This window comes from Tachypleus tridentatus, chromosome 11 (assembly GCF_004210375.1).
Source record: "Tachypleus tridentatus isolate NWPU-2018 chromosome 11, ASM421037v1, whole genome shotgun sequence".
Lineage (NCBI taxonomy): Eukaryota > Metazoa > Arthropoda > Merostomata > Xiphosura > Limulidae > Tachypleus > Tachypleus tridentatus.
This window is the reverse complement of record NC_134835.1, coordinates 89099143-89112086: the sequence shown is the minus strand read 5'-3', so window position 1 is coordinate 89112086 and position 12944 is coordinate 89099143. Positions and strand designations below refer to the sequence as shown.

The following is a 12944-nucleotide window of genomic DNA, read 5'->3' as shown; positions in this document are numbered from 1 at the left end:
TTATCCAATTATAGTCTTTGCACCATAAATAAAATATACCGTGAGAGGGCGTAATACCATATCATTAGCTGTGAAGAGGGCTATGCGAGAGTATTGTTTTTTGATAATTATCGTAAAGTACGACCGTTCATGTTGATTGTTTAGTTAGTGATGAACTATTGTTTTATAATTGTGTCTAATAAGTAATTAATTAATTATATATGTAAAAATGGCTGGTATAGGTAGAGAAAGCGCTTAATGGTAATCAGTACTAATAATTTTCACAGATTTGGTAGTCATTATAATCTGTAGTCTTATTATTAATATTATGCATGCATTACTATAAATATCTCATTTTTAATTTTAATCGTTTTAATTTTATGCTTTGTGCTTGAGTTCAGTAGTTTAATTGTAACATACCTAATTATAATATAATATTGCTGTTTGTCGTGTAATTTTGTCATAGGCTATTAGTATTAGTTTTAATGTTGTGCTTATTTTTTGTACAACTTCAAGTTTAGTATTAAAAACTAAATTACTTCTAATTAATTGTACAATAAAAACATTAACTGTGTTAAGAATATAATATTTTCGCTATTTTTTTCAAAGAAAAAAGAAGACAAACAAATCTCTTCCACAGTGTGCACTTGTACATATTTTTTCAAAAGTACTAAACTTTAAAGTAGTAAATGTTTAAAAGGTTTTTGTTATCTTGTGTGACCTAAGCTATTTTATGCTGGGATGGGATTTTGTGGAACATTATGAATAACCTGAATGAGTGAAACTGGTTAGAGTAGTAATAATAAAGGTGTTTAAGGTTTTATTTTTGGGTTTGTATTTAACATGAGAAAAATAATTTAATAAGAATTTACAACCATAATTACTTTTATTGGATTATCATGTGGTTATTGCCCAGGTGGTTAAGATGCTCAACTTGTAATTTAAGGGTTGGAAGTTTGAATCCCTGTCACATCAAACATGTTCAGGCATGGGTGTATTATGATGTTACAGTCGATCTTACTATTCCTTGTTAAAAGAGTAGGCCAAGAGTTGGCAGTGGGTGATGATGACTAGCTGCCTTCCCTCTAGTCTTGTGCTGCTAAATTAAGGATGGCTAGCACAGATAGCCCTTGTGTAGTTTTGTGCAAAACTCAAAAACAAAAACGTGGTTATTACTAAGTGCATTTATAGCTCAGATATCAAGTATAGTGGTCTTGTGGTAAACACATTGGTGAAAACCTGGTCTTTTTAACAAGAAGCTTAATACCTATCTATGCTATTCCATTTTTTGCTGCCAACCTTCTCCAAACAGTATCCTGATTTCTAAAATGATTGTTTTTTGTTTTGTTTTTTTTAACCCATTCAGTTTTGTAATTCCTACTTCCTTTGAAGGCAAATTATTCATTTGTGATTAATTAATATTAATGTCTAACCAAAGTATATTGTGTATTTGGACTTGTTAGTTAGAGCAAAACTAAAAATCAACTTTGCAGTCAGTATAACTAATTAGATATCCCCTTCTTACATTTGTTTAATAATGTCTATATGATTAGGAGTTTTTTTTTATAGATACATGTCAAGGGACTGTTTTGGGATGAACACAATATTACCTTTTTCATGTAATCTCTATATAGGATTTGTATTATATAGATGCATTTAAAGGGACTAATTCAAGATGGATACAGTATTACCCACATTTCAAATGATGAATTAAGGATAAATACATTGTTAGCTGTGAGATGTCACTGGCATGAATATATTTAAAGGGACTGACTCAAGGTGAATACAATATTACCTATGTAATTGATAATGACATGTTTGAAACCTGTGACTTTTAAGTGTTTGTGTATACTATATTGTATGACTTAAATTATGACTAGCACTATATTATTATGGTAATGTCTTGTTAAGTTCTTGAGTTGTTTATGAATTACTCACTTTGATATCAATATGCTCATTTTCATATCTTTTCTTTAATCATCTAATTAGCATTTCCTTTGATAGCTGCTACTAAGATATAAGGTAAAACATAACTTTTATAACTAATATATTTATTTAGGAGTCAAACAAAGTAATTATATTTTATATTGATTAATAGAACTTGATAAATACCATAATTGTTTTTTTTTTATTCTAGACTTTGTCACCGTACGACACTTGTTGATTTTAAGCTTCATTAAGCAGATACTCAGGCATGATAAAAACAGTCTGTTATACTATGCCAAAACATGTATGTTTTTTCTTTTGTGTTGGTCAACCAGTTAAGTCCTGTTTTATACCACTGCTTCAGAGAATGAATTGGGCTGTTAGAAGGTATACTGACTTATCTATAAGATCATTGGTATGTGAAAATCAGAAAATATTTTCCTCTCCTCTTAAACTTAAAAGTGGTCACAATATACATTTCAAGAGGAATTTCAATTGTAGTTATTCAGTCAAAAACATTAAATTTCTCAATGACTTCTGGAAAATACCTAGAAAAAAATATGGTCAGTATGCATTAGTTCAACCTAGATTTGTAAGTAAAGCAGGAGAAATTCCTCCAGACATAGTTTGTCCAGAATATGCATACTCTGGAATAGTTGAACTAGCTTCACCTAGCATAGAAATAAAAGATCCTGAAGCTATTCAGAAAATTAAAGACTCGTGTGCACTTGCCAGAAATGTTCTAGACCACGTGGGAAGCTGTCTTAAGGTGAGCATCTTCATGTGTAGGAAGACAGTAGTAAAAGTGTTATGATGCTAGAGCAATGTTTTAATAATAATTAACTTACTCATTGTTAGAAAAATGGGTATATTGGGTAAGTTTTTCTCTTGTATTTAATAAAAACAAAAGTTATGAAGAGTAGCTAAAAGTATGTTGTTTTCATAACCATGCTACATGATTTAGCAATAGTACACTGGCTTTCTGCTGTTATGAATGTAAGGCTTTTTAACAAAAGTAATAATGCCGTTTGTTTTTTCTATAAACTAACATTAATAAGTATCTTAGTTCCCAGTTACAGAAATTGAAACTGTCTTTCAATTGAAATCTAAGAACCCTTGATTGAATGCAAAAATAAATATATTATGTAAACAATATTACACCTATTATGTTGAGTGATCCTGAAAACTTTTTGCCCAATAACGGCTTATTGATAAGGTCTGGGATATGGCATATTAATGGTTTGGGCAATATTTATAGGAACATCAGCTGTTAGTGTGTGAATCAGATTAATCATGTTAATTGTAATTATCAATTTAAGTTTTAGGTATGAATTTATAACACATCATTATTTTATTTTAAAATTATTTCCTTTATATATTACACATAAAGAATTCTTGTGTTAAAATGGTAGTTGCCACATATGGGGAATTTTTAGTACAAGTTAAATAAAGCATTCATAAATAACCAAAAAAAAATAACTCTAATAATTGATTTCAATACTTTATTCATAGTTGCACCCTATGTTTATAGAAAACATTTTATAGCTTGCATGACTTTGGAAAATAGTCACTAATCAGTGTTAACTGTAAATATTATCATAATGGGCTCTATATGTTTTTACAGAATCTTTGTACAACATACAAGTTAGTAGGATATACTTGGTAGTAGATCTAATTACAATGGTAATGTGAAACTTAATGTTCATTAGTAATAATTGATGTTCAGTTACCCCTCTCTGTAAGGAAAGCATAGACATAAACATGAATTAACTTTTTTTTCCCTTACATGGTACGTGAATGCGTATTTCCTATTCTTTTGGGTGTATTTTGTTTTTGTTACATTCATTTATCAATATCTGTGGTACTTTCCTGAATATTTTTAAAACAACTCTCAGAAACAAATACATGCTGTTTAAATTTATTTGAACTAATAGTACATGAAGTTTCAGGCCTAATCTGTAGTATATTAACAGAAATTTCCAACAAATAATTCACCTCCACTCACAAAATAGATTTTCTTGACTAACATTGCACTTTATCAGTACAAAGTTTCCACACACAAAACTAGCTTTCCATCTTCCACTTCTGCATATCTACATGCAAATGTAGCAGCTCTTCATCAATGGGGTGGGATACAACTTCTATCAAAATCAACACTCTTCACATCTGCATTCTTTAATCACTTCTTAGTTGGTAGAAGAACTGTACGGATATGTTAGTTTTTGCTCATGGATTTATCATTGTTTTCTGTTCTACTGTTGACTTAGGTTTGTTTGTTTTTTTACTCATTTAAATTTTTACATTTTGGACTTGTGAAAGGTTGCTTTTTTTAAAATTATTCCTGCTTTTTCAGGGGCCTTTTTTGCTAGCGTATTGTGGATTCCACTCTGTTGCAAGTGAAGCCTGACTAAGTATGCAAGTTTACTCTTTGAAAATCCACACTGACCATCCTGTGACTGTTTGATGTCAGCTACATTGTAGTCCTTCCTACCTAGGGCTTGATATACAATTCCAGTGCTGCCAGGTATTGGTTGTATGTTTCCATTGTATTCTTATTTAATAATAAACTATTATGACACTAGTTTGGGTTATGCACAATGTACAGATGGAGTGTTTCCTAGGACTGCTATTTGTTCTCTTTAATGGGTTTTTTTATTGATAAATATGTTCTTCATGGACTAACATGAGTAAAGCAGACAGAAATTGCTACCTATTTCTGATGTACTTTGGTGTTGAGACTTTCTACAATCTGGCCCATACAGTTCCAGATATTGCCAGGTTTTGGTTGAAGTATTCTGCCAAATATATATTATTGCAGTTTGTCTCTTGAAGTGGGAATCCTCCTCCTCCTCCTTAACATCCTCTACATGTACATTCCCAGTGGGTCCAATGTTGGTTAGAGGTGGTCCAGCTAAGTAAGTCCTTACATGTGTACTGGGCAGTATCCCTCCTTCTACTGTGGATTTAATTACAAATGCCCACTGTTGTCAAGTTTTGGACTGGAGGTGCATACCATGTTTGTAGTTCCTCTTCCTACAATCTGTTGGATGTGGGTTCCAGACATAACTAGTGTTGGTTGTAGCTGGATACACTACATATTTTCCTGCTTATGTACAGCTGAATATCCTCCTCCTAAAATGGACTGGAAGAAGCATACCCACTGCCATTAGGTTTTTGATCAGATATGTCATTCTACTGGGGCTTTTCATCTTCTTGCCATTTGTTGGATGTCTTTTCTTGGTGGAGCTAGTGTGGGTTGTGTTGAAAATACATTCAGGTGGAGCTGGATTTTGGGATGGAAGCTATTGCAGATCAAAGGTACCATTCCAGATACTGCCTGGTGTTGGATGAAGTTGAACTACCATTACAGCCTGTTTCACCTTAGCCACTTGAAACCAGGGAGTCCATTCATTGGTTGTGTATATCTTGGAATTCCTTTGTTTTTGTCTTTTATGTTCAAAATACAGTCATAAAAGAAAGAAGAGTACACCTGTATCAGATGTGGTGATGTCTCCCACTCAGGTGTGATGTTTTCTGTTTTGGTTTCACACCTCCTAGTTTCTCTTTGGGTACTTTCTAGAGGGATATTTTTTTAATGACCCTCCACCAATCAGTGTTGTATTCTGCCTATTTTGTGAGTGGAAGTAGTATGCTATTTTGGAGGTTTGCATTTCCATATTCTGAAAATGTGTTTCTTATGGATACCCCCCTTCTCTTACATTTCCTACCCATCCTCCCCACTTACAATGATATATGATGTAGGTCTTCTGACTAGTCTTGAAGTGATTAATGAGTGAAAGCGCAAAGGGGGTGCTGATTGCAAAAGAAGTGGTGTAGTGCCGTTATTAATGAAAAGCTGCTGTATGATCATTTGAATATGGATATGCAGAAGTAGGAGGTGGAAGGCTAGTGGTATGCATTACATATTTGTAGATTGAGGACAGAGCTAGTTGGTATCTGCCAGAAATACATTTTCAATGTAGTAAAATGTTAACTTTCAATAGTAACCTTTTGCCAACCACTCATTTATCCCTAGATGACTAATTCTATAAATTAAATATATCAGTAAATATATTAATAAAAATATGCTGTAGGATATGGTTATTAGTATATACATAAAGATATATTTTACTAAACTACCAAATTCATATGTTTTACTTTATTAAGGTTTGAATGTACAGCTCAATGCACTGTTTTGTACACAAATTACTAAAATATATGAAATCTTTCATTGTAGTCACATCACTCTCACCTATCATGATTTGTAAACATTATTTGGTTATGCAAGCATTCTTGCATTTTTTATTAAGTCTGTCTGTTGTAGTGGTTCAATGATTATACTTTCTCATTTCAAAGATAGGTGTAACAACAGAGGAAGTGGACCAGATGGTACATACTACAGCCATATCTCACAAAGCTTATCCTTCACCACTCAACTACCATGGATTTCCAAAATCTGTGTGTACATCTGTAAATAATGTTGCTTGTCATGGAATTCCTGATGATAGACCACTGGAAGATGGTGATATAATTAGCATTGATGTCAGTGTATGTATGTTTGTTTCTGACAGTAAAACAGCTAACATTGAAAGCTAATGTCCTTAAATAGAAACTTACACCCACTGAAATGTATTACTTTTATTACTCAACCAGATTTCAGTTATCTTTTTCTACTCTTTGTTTGGTAATAACACTATGTTGTTAACATTCTAAGAGAAAAAAATGAAGTTTTTGGCAAATGAACTAATATTTTAATAAAGTCATCACATTTAGAAAGTCAGTTAGCTTGGTCACAAGTGTAGTCCTTTTTTTACAAATAGCAAAATTTAAGATCTTGCCTTTACAAAACCAAAGTTGTTTTTTGTACTACCATGATTTTTAACTAATCAGTGTGTGTTTATAAAAAGGAATCTTTTGTCTGTTAGTTTGTTATGTATGTATGTCTATATATATATCAGAATTTGTGAGACTGTTTCTAATCATGCTTCAGTGTAGAAAAACTTTGTTACATGAAGATGACGTTTGAAATACCTTATAGTTTTCTGATATGATATCTTCTATTACAGTATTTTGTCATTTATTTTAATTTTATTTTCAGGTGTTTTACAATGGCTACCATGGGGATTGTGCAAGTACATTTGGAATAGGAGATGTGGATGAAAAAGGAAGGAACTTAATGCATGTAGCACAGAACTGCTTGAATGCAGCAGTAACTGTTTGTGGTCCTGGGCAAAAGTTCTGTGAAATTGGTAGAATTATTAGGTGAGTTTACTATTAAGTTTCATGACACTGGAGAATCCATGGTTTTGTAAAAGAGGTATTGGAAAAGTAAACAGCAGAAGAAGAACTCATAAATAAAATAATCAGTTATGACTGTGCAGCTCTTTAAAATGAGGCTAGAGAATCAACCTGCCCTACTATGCCATATAAAATGTTTTTGTTAATATTACAAAATCATGTGTGTATGGTATTTCATGCACAGTATATCATAAATAGATTTTATGCTAAGTTTAAAACAGAATGAACTTGCTTGTTGGTATTCTATAAATAACCTGCATAATGAATATAATTATCTGTAAGAATTCAAAAATTTAGCATTTTGTTAGCCCCTCAGTGTGGATTTCTGTATGTGGTGAGGGGACATCCCAGGCAGGGAAGGTTCTGTTCTTTCAGTTTACCTCCTCTGGGATCTAAACGTCCACCCACGTGTTTTCCGTGTGTGGCAACCCATGAAGGGGAGGAGAGGATCCTGGTGGTTGAGGGGTCCAACCTTAACACACCACTTTGGCCTTGAATTCCTGTAGATGGGCAGCCTTGAGATGGCCCCCCTTGGGTCAGTTGGCTGGTCTACTCAGGCTAGAGTCAACCAAAGTACCAGTGTTGGATGTTCTCAACAGGTTTTGTGGACATTGTATCTGATGCTGGTGTTTGGGTATAGTGCTCACAAAAACCTGGTGTTGCTACAATGTCCTTGTTTAACACTGTAGTACGTCCCCTCATATGGTTCCATGGTGGATGGGTCAGTGGGCACCAAAATTTCCCTTTTTTTTATTATGGATACTCCAATTAAAAATCTTAATAAAAACCCCCTCGGTGTGGATTCCTGTACGTGGTGAGGGGACCTACCAGGGAAGGTTCTGTACTATCTGGTTACCTTCTCTGGAATCTAAACATCCACCCACGTGTTTGCCATGCATGGCGACCCGTGAATGGGAGGAGAGGATCCCTAACACACCACTTTGGCCTCGAATTCCTGTAGACGGGCGGCCTTTGGGTGGCCCACCTTGGGTCAATCGGCTGGTCCACTTGGGCTAGAGTCAACCAAGTACCAGTGTTGGAAGTTCTCAACAGGTGTTGTGGACATTGTGCCTGATGCTGGTGTTTGGGTATAGTGCTCACGAAACCCTGGCGTTGCTGCATTGTCATTGCATGACTTTGTAGTGCGTCCCCTTGTAGGGCTCCATGGTGGGTGGGGTCAGTGGGTACCGAAATTTTTTCTTTTTCCTATGGATCCTCCAAAAAATTTAAATAAAATTGTAAAAAAACAGTCAATGGGTAAAGCGACCATGTCTTGAATACTCAGAACAGCAATCTTCAACATCAGTAACACACGTAACTCATTTTCTTATATTACATTCTCATTCGGAAAATCATTTAGGGCAAATGTCCCCTTTTTTTAATTTAAAGGGACTAGAGGGACTTGCTGGCTCTCCAAAGTCAGTAAAGAAACTTCGATCTGGTGACATATTGGTTGAAACATCCACATCCCAACACAGTGAACTCCTCTTGAATTCAAAGGCAATTGGGGATATACCTATTGAGGTTACACCCCATGCTACCTTGAATTCTTCACGAGGAGTTATTGTTGAAAGGGATTTGAAGAACGTTCCCAAGTCAGAGATTCTCGCTGGTCTCTCCACTGAAGGAGTTTCTGCAGTGAGGCGCATCTTCACTCGCAAAGATGGAGTTACACTGCCAACAAATACCCTCGTTTTAACATTTACTTCACCACGTGCACCTGCACCATCAAGGCGGGTTATCTCATTTGCAGGGTTCGGCCATACATACCAAACCCTCTTCGATGTTTCCAATGTCAGAGATTCGGCCACTCAAAGACATCTTGTCGTGGTTCCCTGACATGTGCTCGTTGTGGAGGCAAGGACCACGATGCCTATGACTGTGACATGAACCCACATTGCGTAAACTGCAATGGTTCTCACCCCTCTTACTTTCATTCTTGCCCAAAATGGTTGGAGGAAAAAGAGGTGCAGCGTTTGACACACAACATTAGTTATCCAGAGGCTCGGAAATTGCTGTCCACAACTCCATCTCCGACACATGCTGCTGCACTTCATTCCACAATTACAGTGGGAGTGCAGACAGATCTCTCTGTGCCTCCAAGAGAATCGTTTTCAAAACAAATGAAAAGCCTTTTGACCTCCGTGGTTAAAAAGGTTGATGAATCAACTTCCACACCCATCTCTGTTCCTCCCATACCTTCCAACAAACCTCAAGATCCACGTCCTTCATTTTCAAATACAGGCATTTCTTCTGATACATCTTTTTCTTCCACCACAAGAGACAAAACAATTATTCGTTTGTGTCCTCAGTCACTGGATTCCCCTTTCAATAACAAAAACCTGCCCACTCGACCCAGACCAGTATCCATGGAGGTTGATATACCTCCTCCGACTAAAGACAGTAAAGAAAAAAGATGTGGTCGTAAACCGAAGGGTTCTCCAGCCACTTCACCTACCTGTTCTTAAAAATGGCCACCTTGATACAATGAAACTGTCGAGGTTTACGTTCTAATCTGGATGATATCAAAACACTGATTGCTTCCTACCATCCTGTTTGTCTTTCTTTACAAGAAACATTTCTCAAAACTGCTGATACTGTCTCCATTCGGCAGTTTTCTCTGTACAGAAATGACAGGTTGTGTGATGGTCGAGTACATGGAGGGGTGGCACTGTTGGTTGATCAACACGTGCCCACCCTGTCTTTGTCACTCAACACACCCTTGGAGGCTGTAGCCAGCCGTGTTTCCTTGGATCATACCATCACTGTTTGTTCTCTGTACCTGTCCCCTGGAGAGACATATGATCAATCAGATCTTGATGCTCTCGTTGAACAGTTGCCATCTCCATTTCTAATCCTAGGGGATTTTAATGGACATCATCCCCTCTGGGGGAAGTGATATTATTGATGGGAGGGGCCGATCATAGATCGGATGCTCTCTGATCACAATCTTTCTCTTTTCAATACTGGTTCTTCCACTTACTTTCATGCACCTAGTCAGTCCTTTACCGCTATTGATCTCTCAGTTTGCTCCCCTTCATTATTCTCCCATTTTTCATGGAGGGTTGACAGTAATCCACTAGGCAGTGATCATTTTCCGATCCTTTTGAGAGAGACTGGCCGTGGTCGATGCCACCCTACCCGCGTGCCCCGGTGGAAGCTGGATCAGGCAGACTGGTCTACTTTCACTGCTCTTGCAGAACTTGATCCTGCCATTGTAAATCAGCCATCAATAGACGACTGTGTAGCAGCGGTAACTGACTATTACACATGCAGCTGCTCAGTGTATTCCTAAAACCTCGACACGTTTTCCACGATATCCTCGTCTGTGGTGGAATCCTGCTTGCCACTTAGCACGGAAGGCTCAAAAGCGGGCCTGGGATACTTTTTGTAGATATCCCACACTTTCAAACTGGGTTGCTTTCGAACAGGCCCGTGCACATGCTAGGTGGGTAAGACGTCAAAGCCAGAAGGAATCTTGGATTAAGTTCACAACCAGCATATCTTCTACCACCAGTTCCAAGATCATATGGGACAGGATTCGAAAGGTTAATGGGCACTACAATTCTGTCCCCCTCTCGATCTTACTCTCTGTTCAGGAGGTGACTGATGTTCGGAACATCGCTAACACTCTACGTGAAAGCTTTTGCCCGGGTATCTAGCACTTCTGCTTGTTCCTCCACCTTCCTGGCCATCAAGGCTTGGCCAGAGTAATCACCTCTTTCCTTTCGAACTGACTGTTTCTTTGACTATAATTGTCCCTTTACCCTGGTGGAACTAAAAATGGCCCTTCATCGGTCTGCCAGTACGTCTGTTGGACCTGATGATATTCATTATGACATGCTGCACCATCTATCTCCTGCTTCTTTTGATGTTCTTCTGATTATTTTCAACCGGATCTGGCAGGAGAATGTTTTTCTTGATGCCTGGCACCAGACTATTATTTTACCTTTCTCCAAGCCAGGGAAAGATCCCAAGATTCCTTCAAACTACCGTCCAGTTGCTTTGACGAGCTGTCTCTGTAAGACATTAGAAAGGATGGTTAATGCTCGTCTTGTTTCGTTCCTTGAATCAAACAACCTCCTCTCGCCCACCCAGTGTGGGTTCCGTCGACAGCACTCCACCACAGACCACCTAATTCATCTTGAAACATCTATCAGAGAAGCCTTTCTCAACCGCCAACATCTTTTATCAATATTCTTTGACATAGAGAAGGCTTACGACACAACATGGAGGTATGCCGTTTTGCGAGACCTCCATACATATGGGTTACGTGGCCATCTACCCATGTTTATTAAAAATTTTTTAATGGACAGGAGATTCCAAGTTCATGTGGGTTCGACACTTTCCCGTTCTTTTGTACAGGATCTTGGAGTCCCTGAAGGCTGTGTATTGAGTGTTACACTCTTCAGTATAAAGATAAATGCCATCACTGAACAACTCCCTCTCACTGTTGCGAATGGGCTGTATGTCGACGACTTTCACATCTCATGTCAGTCATCAAACATGAGATATATTGAGCGGCAACTACAAACTGCCCTCAATTGTGTACAGAAGTGGACTCTGGCGAACAGCTTTAATTTCTCTCTCTCCAAAACTGTATGCATGCACTTTTGCCGTCGACGGGGTATTCACCCTGATCCTGAACTTCATATCGGTGAAGTTTTGCTGCCAGTGGTCCCGGAGACCAAGTTCTTGGGGCTTATCTTTGATCGTAAACTGACCTTTATACCACACTTAAAGCAGCTTCAGGTCAAATGCACAAGAGCACTGAACATCCTCTGTGTTCTCTCTTCTACCAGTTGGGGGGGCAGATCGCTGTTCACTGTTAAAGGTATATCGTGCTCTTATTAGATCGAAACTCGATTATGGATCAATGGTCTATGGCTCTGCCAGACCCTCGGCCTCAAAGATGCTGGACCCCATTCATCACCAAGGACTTCGACTCTGCACTAGGGCTTTCCGTACCTCTCCAGTTCAAAGTATATACATTGAATCTCATGAACCTTCTCTACACCTTTGCCATTTGCAACTGTCTTTACAATATACTTCGAAACTTCATTCCTTACCAAAGCATCCCACCTGGAAATGTGTTTTCCTTCCTCGGTGGGCAGTACTTTTTCAGAACAGATGATCTGTCATTGCTCTGTTTGGCCTTCGCATCCGGGCGCAATTGGATGAATTGGGTCTGTCCTTGGATAACATTGCAGATTCCACAGGTCGGCCCATCCTACCATGGCTTATTACAGCCCCCAAATGTGACCTTTCTTTCAGTCACCTAAAAAAGGCAGATACTCCAGATTGGAAGTACCGTCTTTTATTCAATGAATATCTTTCAAACAATCATTCAGTTCCCATTTATACAGATGGTTCCAAATCAGGTAGTTCAGTGGGCTCTGTCAACATTGGTTTTATACCTTTTTGTTTTACCTTCATTTCCATTTATGTCTATTACTACATTTAATTTTTTATTATTTTTTTTACATTTTTACCGAATGTCTGGCGCCAGATAGCCTTGCTGCTTTGTGCCATAAAACACTAAATCAATCAATCAATCACTTAATAAAATAGTGAAAAAATAGTCTATAGGTAAATGACCACATCTTGAAGATTCTGAGCAGCAGTCCTCACCATCTGTACCACCTGTTGTACCTTATTTTCTTATATTGCATTCACTTTCAGACAAATCTTTAGGGCAAATGTCTCTCTTTTTCATTTAGAAGGGACTAGAGGGACTTACT

At 37.4% G+C, this 12944-nt stretch overlaps 1 protein-coding gene across 5 annotated transcripts in view; it reads left to right on the top strand.

Moving 5' to 3' along the window:
* The first annotated feature begins 50 nt into the window (after positions 1–50).
* The window catches only part of LOC143232722 (methionine aminopeptidase 1D, mitochondrial-like), a 40298-nt gene continuing 27404 nt past the window's right edge, over positions 51–12944 (top strand). For 2 of the 5 annotated variants that reach the window (XM_076468467.1, XM_076468471.1), the window contains exons 1-4: positions 62–240; positions 2117–2674; positions 6262–6453; positions 7004–7167. In XM_076468467.1, coding sequence (XP_076324582.1) covers positions 2174–2674; positions 6262–6453; positions 7004–7167 — 857 coding nt within the window. In that variant the 5' untranslated portion in view covers positions 62–240; positions 2117–2173. Of the gene's footprint in view, positions 241–1548; positions 1759–2116; positions 2675–6261; positions 6454–7003; positions 7168–12944 lie in introns of all 5 variants that reach the window. The other 3 variants (XM_076468469.1, XM_076468468.1, XM_076468470.1) reach the window with 3 other exon arrangements.